The sequence below is a fragment of the Miniopterus natalensis genome, chromosome 1, assembly GCF_054644295.1.
Source record: "Miniopterus natalensis isolate mMinNat1 chromosome 1, mMinNat1.hap1, whole genome shotgun sequence".
Lineage (NCBI taxonomy): Eukaryota > Metazoa > Chordata > Mammalia > Chiroptera > Miniopteridae > Miniopterus > Miniopterus natalensis.
Genome location: NC_142081.1, coordinates 174,082,888 through 174,100,413, shown reverse-complemented (window position 1 = coordinate 174,100,413; position 17,526 = coordinate 174,082,888). Strand labels below are relative to the sequence as shown.

Here is a 17,526-nt window from a genome sequence, read left to right as displayed (position 1 = left end):
CATCAAAAGGGGAATGGCAAAAAAAAAAAAAAAAGGGGGAATGGCTAAGTAAATGAAATGTAATGATGTTAGGAATAATACACAGCCTCTGAAAGCCACTTTGCAGATCATTTATTGACATGAGAAAATACTCTCCATGTATTAGCAAAAAAAGCAGATGTTCTAAGAGAATAATTAAATAACTATTATTTAATTGCTAATTAAAAGAAAAAGAACAGAACCATATATTCCTATAAACAAGGGGGCTGCAATAGATTGCATTACTGTTCATCAACACTGCCTGCCTCTTTTGAACAGGCGCTGCCCCATCCAGGTCGGCCCGACCGCTGGGCTGCCGAGCGTGAGTGGAAGGGACGTGGTCGTCATGAGACCTGCAGGTGGAGGCCGCTCCTTCAGCCCAAGTCCCTGATTCACGATGGTGGGGCGCAGCTGCAGCAGACCCACCGAGGACATGTGATGTGGGTGAGATATAAACATTCGTCATCAGAAAATGTGAACTTGGCTTATCCCAAAGTGGTACAGGTGCTTTTTTAAAAATTAATGAGTCTCATTGAGAGCTTGAAGTGACATGAAGGGGTTTCTTTTTATTTCTTCTCTTCAAAGGAAACCATTTCTGTTGTTTTGCTAGACCAGAAGATCTTTATTATGCCATAGAAAGTATTGTCTCCTAGTGGAGATTCTGGTCTTCGGATAAAATGAAAAATAATCTCACTGTTCTGACTGAACTTGATGTGTTCACTGGCCAAGAAATAGGGGAGGAAGAGAGAAGCAGTGGGCAGTGCCATAATGGGTTTCATTCATTTCCATGCAAAGTAAGAATGCAAATGGCAGCTTGAGGTCAAAAAAGAGATCCTGACAACAATGAGAAGACCATGGCCTTTGAAATTAAATAAAAGCCAGGCAGATTGTAAATATGAAAATCGAGGTAGCAGCAGTAATTTATGTATAATGGATACATTCACAGAGCAGGCCGAGCTGAATGATGCTGTTATCAGTTATACAGTCGCTCATAATCCTGTGTGGAATGAGTAAAAATTATACCAGTGGTTAAATAGCAATGAAATTCAATGGAGAGCAAGATAAGAGTTCAAATGGATATTTTATTTGAGTGATGATATCTGACAATGAAATTAAAAGCAACTTCGTAATTAACGAGCTATCGGGACAATAATTCTAACTTAACAAACTCCATAGGAAAGGGTCAGGGATCATGATAAATTTTCCCACGATGTGCCACTGAGGGACACAATGGTAAATAAAATAAAAAAAAAAATTATTGCAAACACTACTATCCCTCTGTAGGAGGAAGAAAAAGACCTCTGATGAAACTCCCCCTGGCATGCTGAGCACCATTCTTGTCTCTGCAGTTGGGGGGGTGAAGAATCAGTGAATTGGAGAAAGCCTAGAGAACGCCCTTAAAATATCTCAGGATGGAGAGGCTATTGATGTAATTGCTGAACATGTACTTTCCTACCATATGCTTGGCACAAAGCCGAACATTATGAGGGTCTACAGATGATAACGCAGGTCACAGTTTACTGAATACTTGTGAACACCATAGGCGATGTGCTGAATGCCTCCCTACTTGATTTACTACTTAGACCTCAGAATGACTCTATGTATAAAGTAGGTGTTTTTTTAAAAATCATCATGGGAGGATATGCTTATCGATTTTAGAGGGAGGAAAAGGAGGGGAGGGGAGAGAGAGAGAGATTGATTGGTTGCCTTTCGTACATGCCCCGACCAGGGATCGAGCCCTCAACCTTTCCATATATGGATGACACCCCAACCAACTGAGCCACATTGGCCAGGGCTAAAGTGGGTTTTTAAAGCAAAGACATCTGCTCAGCACAACTTAGCTTCTTTCCTTTCTGGGCTCACAGCTGGACTTGAGTTTTTCCAGATTCCCTTGAAGTTAGCTGTGATCTAACTGGAAAAAAGAAGGGAAATAAAATACTAAGACTAAAAATTGAGCTCTGAGTGGAAGAGAAAACCCGCTGCCTCCTCAGCAGGAGCAAAGCCTTTCCCAGCACTTAGCTTTGAAACGGACAAACTTCACAGAGCAGCTACTAGGCGCGCACAGCAATGCAAGGGATGCTTTTTATATAGGTGCACGGAGAATAAACCTATGTGGGCAAGCGGAAGGAAAGGCAGTGTGTCGTGCTTTAGTCACTGAAGTCCTTCATACATCCAAAAACGCCTGATACTAAATGACTAGGACCCAGCCAAAATATTTTTACAAAATATAACTAGAATGAGTTGCATTTTTAAACTGCCATATTGAGATATAATTCATACACCATATAATTTAACATGAGCAATGCAATGTTTCTTAAGTATATTCACAGGGTCGTGGAACCATTGCTACCATCTAATTTTAGATTTTCATTCCCCCTTGAAAGAAACGACATGCCTATTAATTCCCTTTCTTTCACCACTCGTCCCCCGAGCCCTAAGCAACCACTAACGCACTCTCAGTCATTACGAATTTGCCTATTCAGGACATTTCACATTCATGGAATCACACAATATGCAATTCATTTTGTGCCTGGCGTCTTTCACAAGGCACATTGTTTGCAAGGTTCATCCATGCTGTGGCCCATGTCAGTACTTCATTCCTTTTATTGCTGAATAATATTCTCATAAGTGGACAACACATTTTCCTTATCCCATCTATCAGCTGTTGCACATTTGGGTTGTTTCCACTTTTGGGCTATTACAAATAATACTTCTAAGAAAATTTGTGCACACATTATGTATGTTTTCATTTCTTTGGGGTTGTGTATACCTATGGGTACAATTGTCAGGTCATATGGTAACTCTTTTCATCATTTGAGAAACTGCCATACTGCTTTCCAAAGTAGCCACAGCATTTTACATTCCCAGCAATGTTGGCCGGTTCCACTTTCTGCACATCCCTGCCAACGCTTGCTATTATCTGAGTTTTTTTACGATAGCCATCTTAGTGAGTCTGAAGTGGTATCTCATTGTGTGTGTGTGGCTTTTCAAGATATTTATATTTTTATTGATTTCAGAGAGAGGAAGGGAGAGGTAGAGAGAGATAGAAACGTCGATGATGAGAGAATCATTGATTGGCTGCCTCCTGCACACCCTCTACTGGGGATCCAGCCGGCAACCCAGGCATGTGCCCTGACGGGGAATTGAACCCTGACCTTCTGGTCCATGGGTCGATGCTCAACCCCTGAGCAACACCGCCGGCCGGGTATCACTGTGTTTTGATTTGCATTTCCCTAATGATATGATATTGAATATATTTCCCTGTGCTTACTGGCTACATATGTATGTTCTTAGGAGAAAAGTCTATCAAATCTTTTGTTCATCTTTAAATTGGGTTATTTGTCACTTAATGATTGAGCTGTAATTGTGTGTGTATTTGCATATTCTGGATACCAGTTTCTTACCAGATGTATGATTTAAAAATATTTTCTCCCATTCTGTGCATTGTCTTTTCACTTTCTTGAGAGTGTCCTTTGAAGCACAAAAGCTTTTTTAACTTACCTTTGTTGTTGAAAATATTACAGATGTCCGCTTTTCCCGCCCACTGACCCCCTCCACCTGCTCCCACCCCTCCCCAGGCCTTCCTGGAGCTATTGTCTGTCCATGTGAAGCACAAAACCTTTTAATTTGAAGTTCAACTTACCTGTTATTTCTTCTGTTATTTGTGCTTTTAATGTTGTATCTCAGAATCCATTGCCTAACTGAAGCTCATGCACATTTACTCCTATGTTTTCTTCTATGGGTTTTATAGTTTTGACTCTCATATTTAGGTCTTCGATGCATTTTGAGTTAATTTTTGCACATGATGCCAGGTAGGGGGTCCTGCTTCATTCCTTTTCATGTGGATGTTAAGTTGTCCAAGAACAGTTAGCCGAAAAGATTATCCTTTTACCCGCAAAATTGTCTTGGGAAGCTCGTTGAAAATCACTTGGTCTTAAAGATAGGGTTTGTTGGGGGCTGTCAATTCATTCCATTGATCGACCCATAACTTTATCCTGTGACGAAGTACTAGGAAGTAATTGTGTGGAACTCTCCTCAAACTGGACTCGGAGCAATAATTACCCTTACGTGATTCTTACACTTTTAGGCAACTTATCCTTTAGTTTCAGAGCAAACTTTTCAGACGTGATTAATGATGAACTACCCCCATTCCATATTTAAAGCGAAAAAAATCAAAATGCTCTGAGAGGGTTCTAAAAAACAACGACGACCTTCTGGGGAGCGGTAGCAGCGGGGGGGAGCCGGCGAGCGGGCGGGGCCGCGGGGCGGAGCGCGCCCCCCCTCGGCCGCGGCCACTCGGGGCCCGGCGCGCGGCGTCCACGCGGGCGGTCTCCCCTCGCACCTGTTCGCTCTCCCGGAGCAAGTGGTGCGACGCCTGCAAAGGCCACCGAAAATCCTGCGGCCGCTAGACGCTTCGATCGCCTTTCCGGAGAGCAATCTGTTCGCTCCGCAAGCGGAAACGGAGCAGCGCAGGCAGGTGCGGGGAGCCGGGGCCGCCCGCCTCCCGAGCGCCCCCCGAGCACCCAAGGCCTGGTCACACCTGGTCGCCAGAAGCTCCCGGCGGTCCCAGCGAGTCCCCAGCCTTTCCCGCCGCCTTCTGCTCGCCCTGCGGGCCGCGCTTGAACCAGGGCACCGCGCGTCCCGGCGGCGCTCTCCCGCCTCCTGCGCGCTGGCAGCGCTCCACCGCGGGGTTGCTCTGGGAGCCCGCCCGACAACCCGGCTTTTGCCCCGCGGCGGGGTCCCCCAGGTCCCCACGCTCGGACGCATGTCCCCTGCAGTGTATAGTCGCTTTGGCTGTGGCGCCCGGCTTTGGCTGAAGCGGCGCAGCGAAGGCGGCACGGGGACGCGAGGCGCCCGCGGCGGTGGCAGCGGAGCGGAGCGGAGCGCGCACGGGCGGCGCCAGGCCGGGCGGGCTGGTCTGGGTGTGGCAGGGCGGAGGCTGCCGCCCCACCCAAGTCTGAGCTCGCCACCCGGGCCTGAGGGCGGCGGCGGACTCGGCGAGGGGACGTGGGGCGCGTACGAGGGCCCCAGAGGACGCGGCGGCGGGCGGCGGGCGGCGGGCGGCGGGCGGGGGCGCAGCGTGCGGCGGCGGGGCCCGCCCGCCCTGCTGCTTTCCTGGAAAGCGCCGCTCCGCGCCGCGGCCATGCGCTCCCTGTGGACCGAGATCCTGCTGGAGACCCTCCTGGGTAAGCCGAGGCCGCCCCTGCGCGCTCGCGGGCGCCCGCTCCCCCGGCCCCGCCGAAGCCGCGGCGCTCGGAGGCTGGCGGAGCCCCGCGAGGAAGAAAGGCGCTCTCAGTGCCCGGAGCAGAGATGCTTATCGTCCCCTGGGAACTTCTGCTAGCGCAGGGGAGAAAAGAAAAAAGGAAAGACCTAGACTGAGGCTCCGAAGCCAAGGACCCAGGGAGGCGCCTGCGGAGCCGGCGCCTCCGAGTTCCCACGCCACCCTGGGGTCGCCTCCGACGGAGCGCGGGCTCCCCGCGGGTCGGCCCTGAACTCGCCTGGCTGGTACCGCCCGCTCCACGGAGCCCCCCGCTCTGAATTGTCTAACTTAATACAGTTCAGAAGAAAGGGGGCACCCGCTTCCTCCGGCGGCTGTGGGTGAGCGCGCGGGGCCGTAGCTGCTGCGGCGCGTGTCGGCCCCGCACGAGTGGCCTCGGTGGCGGAGGCTACACATTCGGTCATTGGGCGAAAAGCATAGAACTCGGGTCCCGCGTGCGCGCTTAGCAGCTTTTACAGAGTCCCAAGAACAAGTGTTGGTGTAATCCTGTTGAGTTGTATGATTAAAACCGGAATTCCTGGGTAAGTCGGGAGGCTGCTCTTCATTACGGAACGAGCGTCCCCCTGGCTGGGGAGGGGCGCCTCCCTGGGAACTTGATTTTCTGGGAGCTGGTAATGCTCCGAGGGCCCATTTTCCTGGCTCAGTCTGGAAAGCGACTGGCAGTAGGTAGCGAGGGTGCTGGGTACGCCTCGCACTTGATCTCATTAGCTCTGAACAGCTCCAAGGTGGGTAGTAAAGGCGCCGTTTGCTGGTTAAGAAAGGAGGCCGAGGCGTAACTCGGAGAAGGTTAATGCACTCAGTGGTTAGAAAGCTGCGTTTGGAGCTAGACTGCTTGGGTTTAAGTTCACTCTGCCTTTGCTGCTTTTGTGACCTTAGACAATTACTTAACTTTCTGAGTCTTAGGAGACGTGTTGCTTTTGCATTTGTAAGAGAGGAGCAGAAATAATGTCCGTCTCCTAGGACAGGGGTTGGCTGAGCAGTAAGAGAAGGATCCGCGTAAAGCCCTAGCGCAGAGCCGAGCAGGGCAGCCTTTTTAGCTTTATTGTCGGTCATTTCCCAGTGGGTGGCAGAGGTGAAGCTGCCTTCAGGTCTGGGTGTTTCACTACCGCATATGCCTGTCTCCTAAGGGTTGGGTTTAAAATAGTCCACGCTGGAGAAAATGTTGACCAACCCAGCGGCCTTTGCCTGGGGCCTGCAGGGGAAGGAGTCTGCTGGTTGCTCCCGTCGGTTTTCCTGTTTCTCCTTCTAGAAGTCAGCTTAGGTAAGGAAGTGTTGCCAGTCAAGGGGCTGGCAGGAAACCAGATTCAACAAGATGTTACAAATGAAGAGGTTTTAAGGAAGGTTGTAATGGTTTTTAATGACCGGTAGGGGTGTTTAAAGGAACCAGCAGGGGGATGATGCCCGGGGACTCAGGGCCACCAGGGACTCAGGGCCACCGGGGACTCAGGGCCACCAGGATCCGCTCTCCCCCGGGGCGCCCAGGTGCAGGGAGCGGTTCTCCGACGGGAACCCAGCTGAGGCGGAGCTGGAGGGGCAGCCGCCAGAGCCGTGGTAGTGGAGGGGGGGTTACTGTTCCCAACGATGCCCAAGTTACACTTGGCCTTTCTCTGAAAAATCTTTTTCTCCTAGGATACGTTTCTTGGTCCCTCTGGCATGGCCTGCCTCCAATGATCTACTACTTTCCTCTGCAAACACTGGAACTCACCGGGCTTGAAGTTTTTGGCCTAGCGTACCTTTCTCCGATATTCCTAACAATTCCTTCTTTCTGGAAGTTGGTTAACAAAAAGTGGATGCTCACCCTGCTGCGGATAGTTACTGTTGGTGAGATTTGAAAGTATTCCTTGATTTTTCTAGTTAAAAATCAACTGCAAATATGTAGCCTGGTCTTTAAATGCTAAACGATTGAATTAAAAGAAAAAAAAGATTTCTCTTTCTCTTACTATTACCTTAGAAGAGTTTTAGTAAAATTGGAAGACTAGACCGAAAGCCAATTATTTTACATTTCTAACTTTTCCATCAGTTTAGAAAAGCCTAAAAATCACTGAAATGAAGAGGGGAAAGAAGCCCTGGTAAACAGGTCAACTCTTGAATATATGGTATTTCTTTTTCCCCCCAAATATGACACAAAACTCAGAAACCATTAAAAATTGTTAAATGCTACTGCATAAAAACATGAATATTATACATGACAAAAAATTTTTCAATTACAGTTGACATTCAATACTATATTAGTTTCAGGTGTACAGCATAGGGTTAGACATTTATCTAACTTACAGAGTGATCCCCCATAAGTCTTGCACACACCTGACAGAGTTATTACAATATTAATGACTACATTCCCTAAGCTGTGCAAGTTTCATTTCCTCATCACTCCCTGCTTGGCTCTTTTGGGAGTGATCTCATTACTGGCACTTTTTTTTTTAAAAAAAAAACATATCTTTATTGATTTCAGAGAAAGGAAAGGAGAGGGAGAGAGAGAGAGAGATAGAAACATCAACAATGAGAGAGTCATTGATCGGCTGCTAGCCCACAACCCAGGCATGTGCCCTGACTGGGAATCGAACCCCGAGCTCCTGGATCCTAGGTGGATGCTCAACCGCTGAGCCACGCCCGGCCAGGAATTACTGGCACTATTTCGTTGTCTTTGCTCCATGTGCCTTTCCTACAAAGCCACCGTCTGAGCAGTTGCTGGGACAGTTTTTTATCAAGTCCAGTTCTGGCCCAGGAGCTTCTGGCAGCTATCAGAGATGTGATATTAAATACTTTTTGGGTGGCTGTGGTATTTGGGATGCTTTCTGTTACTCCCCTTTCGCCTCCTTCCTCCATGAAACTCATCACCTTGGGTAGAATTATATTTGAGAGAGTGTAGTAGTGATGCAGAGTTGAGGGCGAGGAGCTGGCTTCTGCCAGATACTCTTCCAGGTAATCAGTGAGCTTTGTGGCTGCTAAATAGAGGCTGAAGTAGGCCATGATTTGCCCTAAAACTCCCTTCAGATGCTTCTTAAGGAAATGAAACAATTTCATTAAAGAGTCCTAAGGTATTCTTACGTAACTACAGAGAAGAGCTGAGTGTTATGTGCTCTCTTACCTCTGGCACCTCAGATATTTTAAGCTAATTACTGTGATGTTAACTATTAAACTAGTTCATACTCCTATTGATTTTGCTTATTTTTTACCTTAAAGATTTTGACCCACTAGAATTGCTGTAATAAAAAAGATAGACAATAACTAGTGTTGGCAATACTCACACATTGCTGCTGGGAATGTAAAATGATGCTGCTGCTTTGGAAAACAGTTTGGCAGTTCATAAAAATGTAATCATATGACCCACCAACTCCACTCCTTGATGTATACCAAGAAAAATGAAAACGAATGTTCATATTAGCGTTATTTATAATAGCCTAAAAGTGGAGAAAACCCAGATGGTCATCAGTTGATGAATGGATAAACAAAATGCTATACATCCATGCAATGAAATATGATTCAGCCGTGAAAAGGAATGATGTCCTGGTAACATGCTACAACATGGATAGACCTTGAAGATATCATGCTTAGCGAAAGAAGCCAATTACAGAAAACTACATATTATATGATTCATTTATATGAAATTTCAAAAATAGGAAAAATGTATATGGACAGGAAGGGGCTGGGGCCTGGGGTGGAAGAAAAGGGAGTGATTGCTAACAGGTATGGGTTTCTTCTTGGGATGATGAAATTATTCTGGAGTTAGTGGTAATAGTAACACATCTTTGTGAATATATTTAAAACCATGAAATTGTACACTTCAACATGGTGAATTTTATGATATGAATGATAATTTTAAAAAAAGATTTTATACACCCACAATTTTACATTAACTCTCTCTTTCTGAGTATAAAAATGGGATCAGACACAACAGTTATGAAAGGCAGAGGGTTGAGTACCAATGCATGATTTGCCAGGAACATTTAACTCTCTGTAATTTGTTTGTAGGCAGCATAGCCTCCTTCCAGGCTCCAAATGCCGAACTCCGGCTAGTGATCCTGGCGCTTGGCGTGTCTTCCTCGCTGATAGTGCAAGCTGTGACATGGTGGACAGGAAGCGGTTTGCAAAGGTATGGTTCATATCCTGTGCACCTAGAGATAAATAAGTGTAGTGATCAGTTACCAAAGGGGAAGTTGGGACCAGGAGTTCCAGGTTATAGTATTTACCTCCCATCTGGCCTCATAGAAGTCTCTTTTTTCCCCCTTTTCACAAAATCAGGGCATGAATACCTGCCACCAGTCTTAATAATGTCTTGAGAATGAAGGAATTTTGACAAGTTGCCTAGGTTATGGGCTAGATAAAGGCCAAGTCATGTATATTACTGCAAATTACCAAGCAGAATATTTCATATACTCATTCTATGGAAGTCTGAAATTCATGATGGATGCAGCTCATTGAAACCACATAAAAAGCCTTTAAAAATACTTTTGCACTTACAGGTACCTCAGAATCTGGGGATTCATTTTAGGGCAGATTCTTCTTCTTGCTCTCCGCATATGGTACACTTCACTAAACCCAGTCTGGAGCTATCAGGTGTCCAACAGAGTGATACTGACGTTGAGTGCCATAGCCACCCTTGATCGCATTTCCACAGGTACGTGTGTGCCCAGTCCATTTAGGGATTTCCTCTCTTGCATAGTTTATATTTCTGAACTAAATGTAACATCTTGGAAAGATAAAAATGGTCCTTCTGCGCTGTTTCTCTCTTTCAACTTTTTCTCCCTCTGAAATGTAACCGGTGCAGTCCGTGGACTGTTGCCTAAGCGGAGGGCGCCTTTTCCTTGCGACGCAGCAGGTGACAGTAGAAAGCCGCCTCTGGCTCGCATGGCCGTGGAGAGGGAGAGACCAGGCCGTGCCCCCAGCTGGTTGTCAGCCCTGCACTTCTCCCCCCCTCTGGACAGGATGGGATCCTTCATCCCTCCTCCTCTGACCCCAGCATCTCTTTCACCCAATGGAAAGTTATTTGTGAGCCAGGGCCAAGGGAACTACCTGGGCTTTTTATTTCCAGGAGTCCGAAGATAATAAAACTCTCAACCTGAAACTTGAAAAGAAAGGAAATCTTGCATATTCACACCACCGTTCAAATCACCTGCCTCTCTCTGGAACCGACTTTCTCCAGGATGGACATACATCCAACTTGGATGTGTGCTTTCTAGGCTAACTGGACACCCTTCTGAAAAGAAGGGAGAAGTGTTACCAAGTTCTAATTAATTTGCCCCTGGCTTTTTGTGTAACTCTGAATGAGTCACTGTTCTTTTGTAAATACAAGGCGAAATCTCACAGATTCATGGAAGTTTAGAGGATTTTGGCTCACCATGAACAGAGTGCTTGTGTAATCCCCGTTTGGCCCCAATTCTGGCATGAGCTGGGGTAGTGAGAATAGGAGAACATCATGCAAGTGAATTGGTCAAGTGACAGTAATATTAGTTAGAACATTCAGGACTTGGTTTAGAGCCCTAATGCGTGTTTTATATTTTATAAAACACTAACATCTAAAGGTGGAAACACAAGCAGCAAATTTCACAGATACAGCCTGATAAGGACCTGAGCTTCAAGGTGTCCTTTACCTTTCCTGACCTGCGTTTTCTTCTTTCTTTCTTTTTTTAAATATGTCTTTATTGATTTCAGAGAGAAGGGAGAAGGGGAGAGAGAGAGATAGAAACATCAATGATGAGAGAGTCATTGATCGGCTGCCTCCTGCACACCCCCAGCTGGGAATGGAGACCAGAACCCGGGCATGTGCCCTGACTGGGAATCGAACCACAATCTCCTGGTTCGTAGGTCGATGCTTAACCACTGAGCCACGCCAGCCGGGCCATTTTCTTCTTTCTTGCCTCTGTTTTCAGTTCACATGACCCAGTTGTCGGTCCCTTCCTGCTTTCTCCCCTATGCTCACATTTACAAAACTCCAGACTCCTCACCAGCTTCTCCAGGCTATCTGATCATACCAAGCATTTTTTGTAGTTTTATCAAATATTTGCTGGGTCCTGGGGCAAGGGTCACCCACCATAATACGTAGCATATTACTCAGCAAATTTAGCTTAGGTATCTTTCTCCTCCAAAGACTGTCTGCCTGGGCTCCAGGCCTTGACCTCCCTCTGTCTTCACCACCCTCTCCCTCATCCCCAGAGCTTCCAGCTCTGCTCCTCCTTCCAGACTCCTTTTCTGGCAGAATGGCATTCTTCTTGTGAAATGGGGCTGCCAGCGCCTAAAGTAGCCCCTGAGGAATCTCTCTGTCCTGCAGAGAGCTTCACAGTGTCATAAAGTGTCTGCCCAGCAGGCTCTCTGTTCCTGCCTGAAATTCTCCTGCCAGCAAGTGCTCCACTTATTACATTTTTGCTTGGTAAGTCATTTATGCAATGAGCTGAGACCTCTTGGTTAAACAGTCCCTGAACTATAGTCTAGTTAAGTACACAGGCACTGGAGCGGATAGCCCAGGTTCCCATCCCAGTTTCTCTTTACTAGCTGTTCTTGGGCCAGTCACTTTCTCTCTTTGTAGGCTTCAGCTTTCTAATCTGTAAAGCGGGATTAGTAATCGAGTCAACTCTATAAAGTTGTTGTGAAGATTAAATGAGCTCAGAAAGAGGGCTCGGAACAGGGCTTAGCACATGGTCACTGCTCTGTCAGTGACTGTCATTACTCTGGGTACAGGGTCAGATGAGAGCCCTGCTCTTTGGGGAGAGTTGCCTAGCGTACTGGAAACATTCCACTCCTTTGTTCCCTGAACATACCATTCACTTTTCCTACATCTAGATTTGCTCCTACTGTTAACTGCACGTGAAGTAACTAACTTTCGGCATTTTCACTTGTCACATTTCAAGATGCTTTGTTCTCCCTAAGCCCTCCCTGACCTAGCCTGCCTAAAATAACCTCTCCCCCCTTCTAGCTCTCAGCAGATTCCTCTTTGTGTTGTGGCAGTTTGTCTCATCCCCTTCTAATTACGCGCCTGGAAGCCAGGTACCATTTCTTACTCGCTGAAAGTCTCTTAAATATAGAGGCTACATTTCCACGTAACCGACCCTTTTCCATTTTCTATTCTAGGTGGTGACTGCAGTAAACCGGAGGGAAAAAAGACCGGCGAGGCAGCTAAGGGGATGGCCTGTAGGCCTCACTGGTTGTTGGCAGGGGCTGCCTTTGGCAGTCTTGTGTTCCTCACCCACTGGATTTTCGGAGAAGTCTCTCTTGTTTCCAGATGGGCAGTGAGTGGGCATCCCCACTCAGGGCCAGATCCAAACCCATTTGGGTGAGTTTGGGTTTTTGGGTGAGTTTGGGTTTGGAAATAGGCTGTTATGGTTGAAGGAGGAAATACCTTCTTTGTTGAGCAGCTGGATCTCTGCCACATTTCCAATTCTATTTTCTTTAGACATTAGGAACGTTGCATGAACTCATTGTGTTCTCTGGAGATGGAGGAGCCAGAAGGGTGTTGGCTGAAGGATTGCTACAGGGTGAATGAGGGAGAGCTGAGGACTGTGCACAGCTAAGCGAGAGGTTCTGGGAGCTCCTGCATGGGCATCCTGAGGCTCAGGAATCCCTGCATAGAAGACCATGCTCAGTGGCAAGGAAGGCAGGGCACTCCCCGGCCATTTTCTCTAGAAACTTTCCCCCACGCGCCCTGTTACAGTAATGGGCACTTGGTAGGATGGGACCAGATGCCCTGATGAGGGACTGGGTTGGCAGGCTGGACATAGATCTTGATTTTCTGCAAAGGACGGAAGCCATGGGAGATCTCTGCATCCTCTGGTATTTTGGGACTTGCTCCAACCATGGGGTACCCAAGGATCCAGCAGCCTTGAATTCAAGTGCTGGTCCCTGTGCTCAGTCCTCATTACCCTCTCTCTGCTCTTCCTGACACCTCTTTTCTCCAGTGGTGAGTCCTCGCCATTCATGTTAAAAGATTGGAGGGACTTTGAAAACATCTGCTTCAGATACCTGTTTTCTCTTAAAGTGCTGAAATTCCCAGATTTGGATACATGTAAAAAACTGTCCCCAGCAAACATCTGGGCATATCCCACAGGCGTCTCAAGCTCAGCATGTCCACATCTGGACTCAGTAGTTCCCAGTCCCCCAACATGTTCTTCCTTGGTCCACTCTGCCAAGTCATCCTGGGATTCCGAGTCTTCCTCATTTTCTGCACCTAGTTGGTCATTAAGTTCAGTCAGTTCTACTACTTCTCTGGAAGAATCTACCCTTCCTCCCTGTCTGCAACCCAGTCTGCCTTAGTGGAGTCCTCACCGTCTTTCATCCATGCTATTGCTATTGTCTTCTAATGGTCCCTCTTCAGCGTGGCCTTCTCCACACTGCCCCAGAGTGAGTTCTCTAAAATGCAAATCTGATTCCATCACTCCTTTGCTTTAAACCTTTCAGATGCCCCCCCATATCAGGTCACATGAGACAGGATCTGTACCCCCTCCCCTTACTTTGACAAATGCTCCCTACCTGGCTTCACCTGAGCTGATATCACTTTCAGTTCCTTGGAAATACCAGATGCCCCAGCCCTCCATCTCAGTGTATGTGCTTGTTCCTCTGTCTGGGCTGCTTTCCCTGCCTTGATATCCTGGCAAGCTCTTACCCTTCAAAACCCAGCTCAAGCATTTCCTCAGTGAAATCTCTGATTCTCCCAAGGATTCCTTTATGCCACTTACTCTCTTGAATCTCCACTCCCACATATCTCTTATTATTACTCTGTATTACAATTTTTTTGAATAAAGAGTTTTTGATGTCTTCCTTCCTTTCTAGACACCATGCTCCTGAGGTCAGGGAATGAGAAAAGAAACTAATATTTATGACTTGCTCTGTGTTGGGCACTGAGCAGGAATTTTACATATGCTGTCTCATTCAGACTCTGTATCTCTTTAATCCTGGATGCTCTAGCATGTCTGGGAGGAAGAGAGAAAGGAAGAAAGGCACAGAGGAGGAGAGGGGAAGAGAGGAGTTTATTCTCACATATAAAACTACAACTCCAAAGTTCCCTGTGAACCAAGCATGAGTTGTGTGAAAGAGCAAAAAGAGAGCTGGCCCAGCAGCCCGAGGCCAGGCGTGCAGGCCGGAGTCCTGGTTGGCCAGCAGCTCACCTGACTTTGGACCAGTGACCTGACATCCCTGGCCCTGTTTTCTCACTGTACAATGACAGGTTTCTTTTGAGACATTTTGTAATTCTGTATGTTGGGGCAAGACATTGAAGATGGAGGCATAACTCAGAGAGCAGCATTCCCAAACTGTGTTCTGTGGAACGCGGATTTCTTGAGATGTCAGTAGGTACCCTGAGAGGAAAAACATCCAGATCAAATAGTTTGAGGAAATATCACATCTCATATTCCTTTCTTTGTGCTTCACGAGGCACATGCGCATGTCAGAGACTCTTGGGAGTTCCTTAAACTTATTGGAACATGGCATTCCTTCTTTAGAGCACCTATTCACATCTCATAAAACTGGCATTTCTCAGAACCCCTGTTTGAGAAATGTTGTACCATCTCCCATGACCACCATAGTAGGAGTTTCTTTAGAAAGTTCACTGGATTTGACTTAAGGGGATGGGTCAGAGGTAAGCTTTGATGGGATAGAGATGTGAGAAATGAGAGGAGGCGAGAGAGAGGCTCAGGGGCGCTAGAGAGACTTGGGGAAGCTGAAGGATCGCTTAGACACAGACCCGGGGGTGATGAGGGAGCAGGACAGACTGTGTCTTAGCCACATGTTCCCACTTCCCATCAGTCCACCCCGGGCTCGTGACCCGCTTAATCTTACTCTTACTCTCTGTAGCGCTTTCCAGCTTTGATATCCTGCACTATTGGTTAATTGTGTTTATTATCTGTCCTCCTCCTCACACTGGAACATGAGCCCTATGGAGGAAAGGGAGCTTTGTTCACGGATGTGTCTGTCCCTAGCCCCTAGCAGAGAGCCTGGCACATAGTAGGTCCTCACAAACATTTCTTGTTGCATTGGGGATAGAAAAAGATCAGCGGTGTCCTCCATGGCCCTTTGTCACATCTGGTCTTCTGTGGACCCAGGATTATCCTTAACCTTAAGATGTGGGCACAGGCAAGAGAGCAGCAGTGGGTGAGGGGGCATCACTCCAGAGCCAGAGTTCCTTTTTTTTGTTATTCCATTTCCCCTCTCCTCCCAAGGATATTTTCCCATTGCTTTTAGATAGAGCGAGGGGGAAAAAGAGAGAGGGAGAGGGAAACATCGATGTGAGAGAGACACATAGATAGGTTTCCTCCCGCACACACCCAACCAGGGCCAGGGGATGAACCCTCAACACAAGTACCTGCCCTTGACCAGGCATCAAACCTGCGACAGTTCTGTGTGCGGGCTGGGCGCCTTTTTGAAAAGATCCTTAGTCCTGGGCACACTGCAATGTATGGCCTTCGTCACTTAAGTGCTCTTTCTGCCAGTGTTCCCCTCTGCAAAATGGGCCTGATATAGCACTTCCCTTACAGCCTCACGAGGATTAAATGAGCTAATGTAATTAAACAAAAAACCTGTAAGCAGTGCCTGCTAGGTAGTAAGTGCTATGTTTTTTAGCTTATATTTGTATTACAGCTGTTATTGCTGCTTGGTTTCCCCACGCAAGTTTAGTTAAATTCTTTTTTCCTCCTCTTACAAGTTTTTGCTAAAGAAGCAAAAGAATGAAATAGTGTGTGGTTGTTTTAAAAACACATAACTATCAATTATCCAATTGACACAGGTCCCAGGAAGGCGGAGGCTATACTGAAGCAGAGGAAAGAGAGAAAAGAGGCAAACAAAACAGGAACTATTCCCAATGACTTTTTATTTTCATCTCCGGCAGAGTCATTTAAAATGAGTCGCATGCCAGTATGGACTATAACTTAATAATATGAGAAAACGCAATTACTTTATTGAGCATATAGACTACAGATCTCATTTATTCCTAGTCAGAGCTGCTATTACCTCAGTGTTCTGAGTGTATAGAATATGGGCTCCCGTGGGCTCTCAATATCTCATTGGTTATTTCACACTCATATTATCTCTTGGGTGTACCTAGAGGTAGGAGATACATTTCTTTTTTTATGTATGGGACAATGAAATATTAATAATGTCAGCTGTCTTATGGCATGTCCTTTTTTTTTTTTTTTTTTTTACAGAGGTGCAGTTCTGCTGGCTTTTGTGAGCGGATTGATGCTTCCAGCTTGTTCGTGGTTCCCGGGCACCAGTTTAATGTGGTGGGTAACAGGTATGTGGGCTCACCCGCAAGTGCGGCAACGTGCTTGTCCAAGTCGCTTGCGAGCACGTGCACCTAGACGGAGCAGATGACCGAGGCGGCCGTACTCGCATGTGCTGTTGCCCAGTGGGCTGCTATGACCAGATGCAGCCGCTCGACCTCCCCCGTCTCCCAAACGACTTCTCTAAGACACACGTGTCAGGTGCCTTGCGATTTGCAGAAGCTCTCAGGAGATGGAGGGCTGCCCATCGCCGTTGCCAGACCGCCTCCCTCTCGGACACTCCTTGCCTCTGGCTTTCAGGACGCCCCCCTTTGGGACCCCTTAATGAAGCTCAGTTTCCCGCTCTCTTTTACACGCATCAGTTTCGTTCCTCACCCCTCTGCCCCGCTTTGGGGCCGTGTTGGCTTATCCAGAGCCGGGATCGTCCCCTCCCGTTAGGATCACAGGATATCAGTGGGGCCGTCACGCTCAGGAGCATTCTGCTTGCTCTTCTATGCTGAGTTAGGCCACTCCTCGCCCTTCCCTTCAAAAGCAGAAATGGTTAGAGCCCGGTTCAGTGTTAATAAACCCCCCACTGTGTGACAGAGCAGATACTGTATTTGCTGTCTGTGAGGAGAGAGACCCTTCCACGTGCTGATCGAGCGGGTGAGTGGGAGTGCTGTGCTGGGTGCTGTGTGGCCATGCGGGCCTGTGTGCATCCGGAACAGATGTGGGTTGAACGACGCAATAAGTAAACTTGTGTCCCCCCAAGCACCATCACCTCGCGTGGAGGTGTCCGTGAAATCCAGACAGGCTGCTCCGTTAGCGGGGGCGGCCGGGCCTCCTGCTCCTGAGCTGTGTGAGCGCCGCGGTGCAGCCGCGGTGAGCTGTTTTACTCGCTTGGGTGTTTTCCGTGGGGTCTGAGGAAGTTTGTGTGAATACTGGCGTAACCTTTCTTCTCATCAGAGGGATGCCTCTGAGATTCCTCAAGAAAAGGGCCAGATACCTTCGCTAATGCTGAGTTTGTAATGAGCATATATAGCTTCT

General features: G+C 47.4%; 1 protein-coding gene across 2 annotated transcripts in view; it reads left to right on the top strand.

Moving 5' to 3' along the window:
• The first annotated feature begins 5,161 nt into the window (after window positions 1-5,161).
• Window positions 5,162-17,526, top strand: part of CWH43 (cell wall biogenesis 43 C-terminal homolog) — a 37,338-nt gene continuing 24,973 nt past the window's right edge. For both annotated transcript variants that reach the window (XM_087816793.1, XM_087816792.1), the window contains exons 1-6: window positions 5,162-5,204; window positions 6,926-7,117; window positions 9,269-9,389; window positions 9,760-9,914; window positions 12,362-12,563; window positions 16,423-16,511. In XM_087816793.1, the coding sequence (XP_087672919.1) occupies window positions 5,162-5,204; window positions 6,926-7,117; window positions 9,269-9,389; window positions 9,760-9,914; window positions 12,362-12,563; window positions 16,423-16,511 (802 nt within the window). The remainder of the gene's footprint in view (window positions 5,205-6,925; window positions 7,118-9,268; window positions 9,390-9,759; window positions 9,915-12,361; window positions 12,564-16,422; window positions 16,512-17,526) is intronic.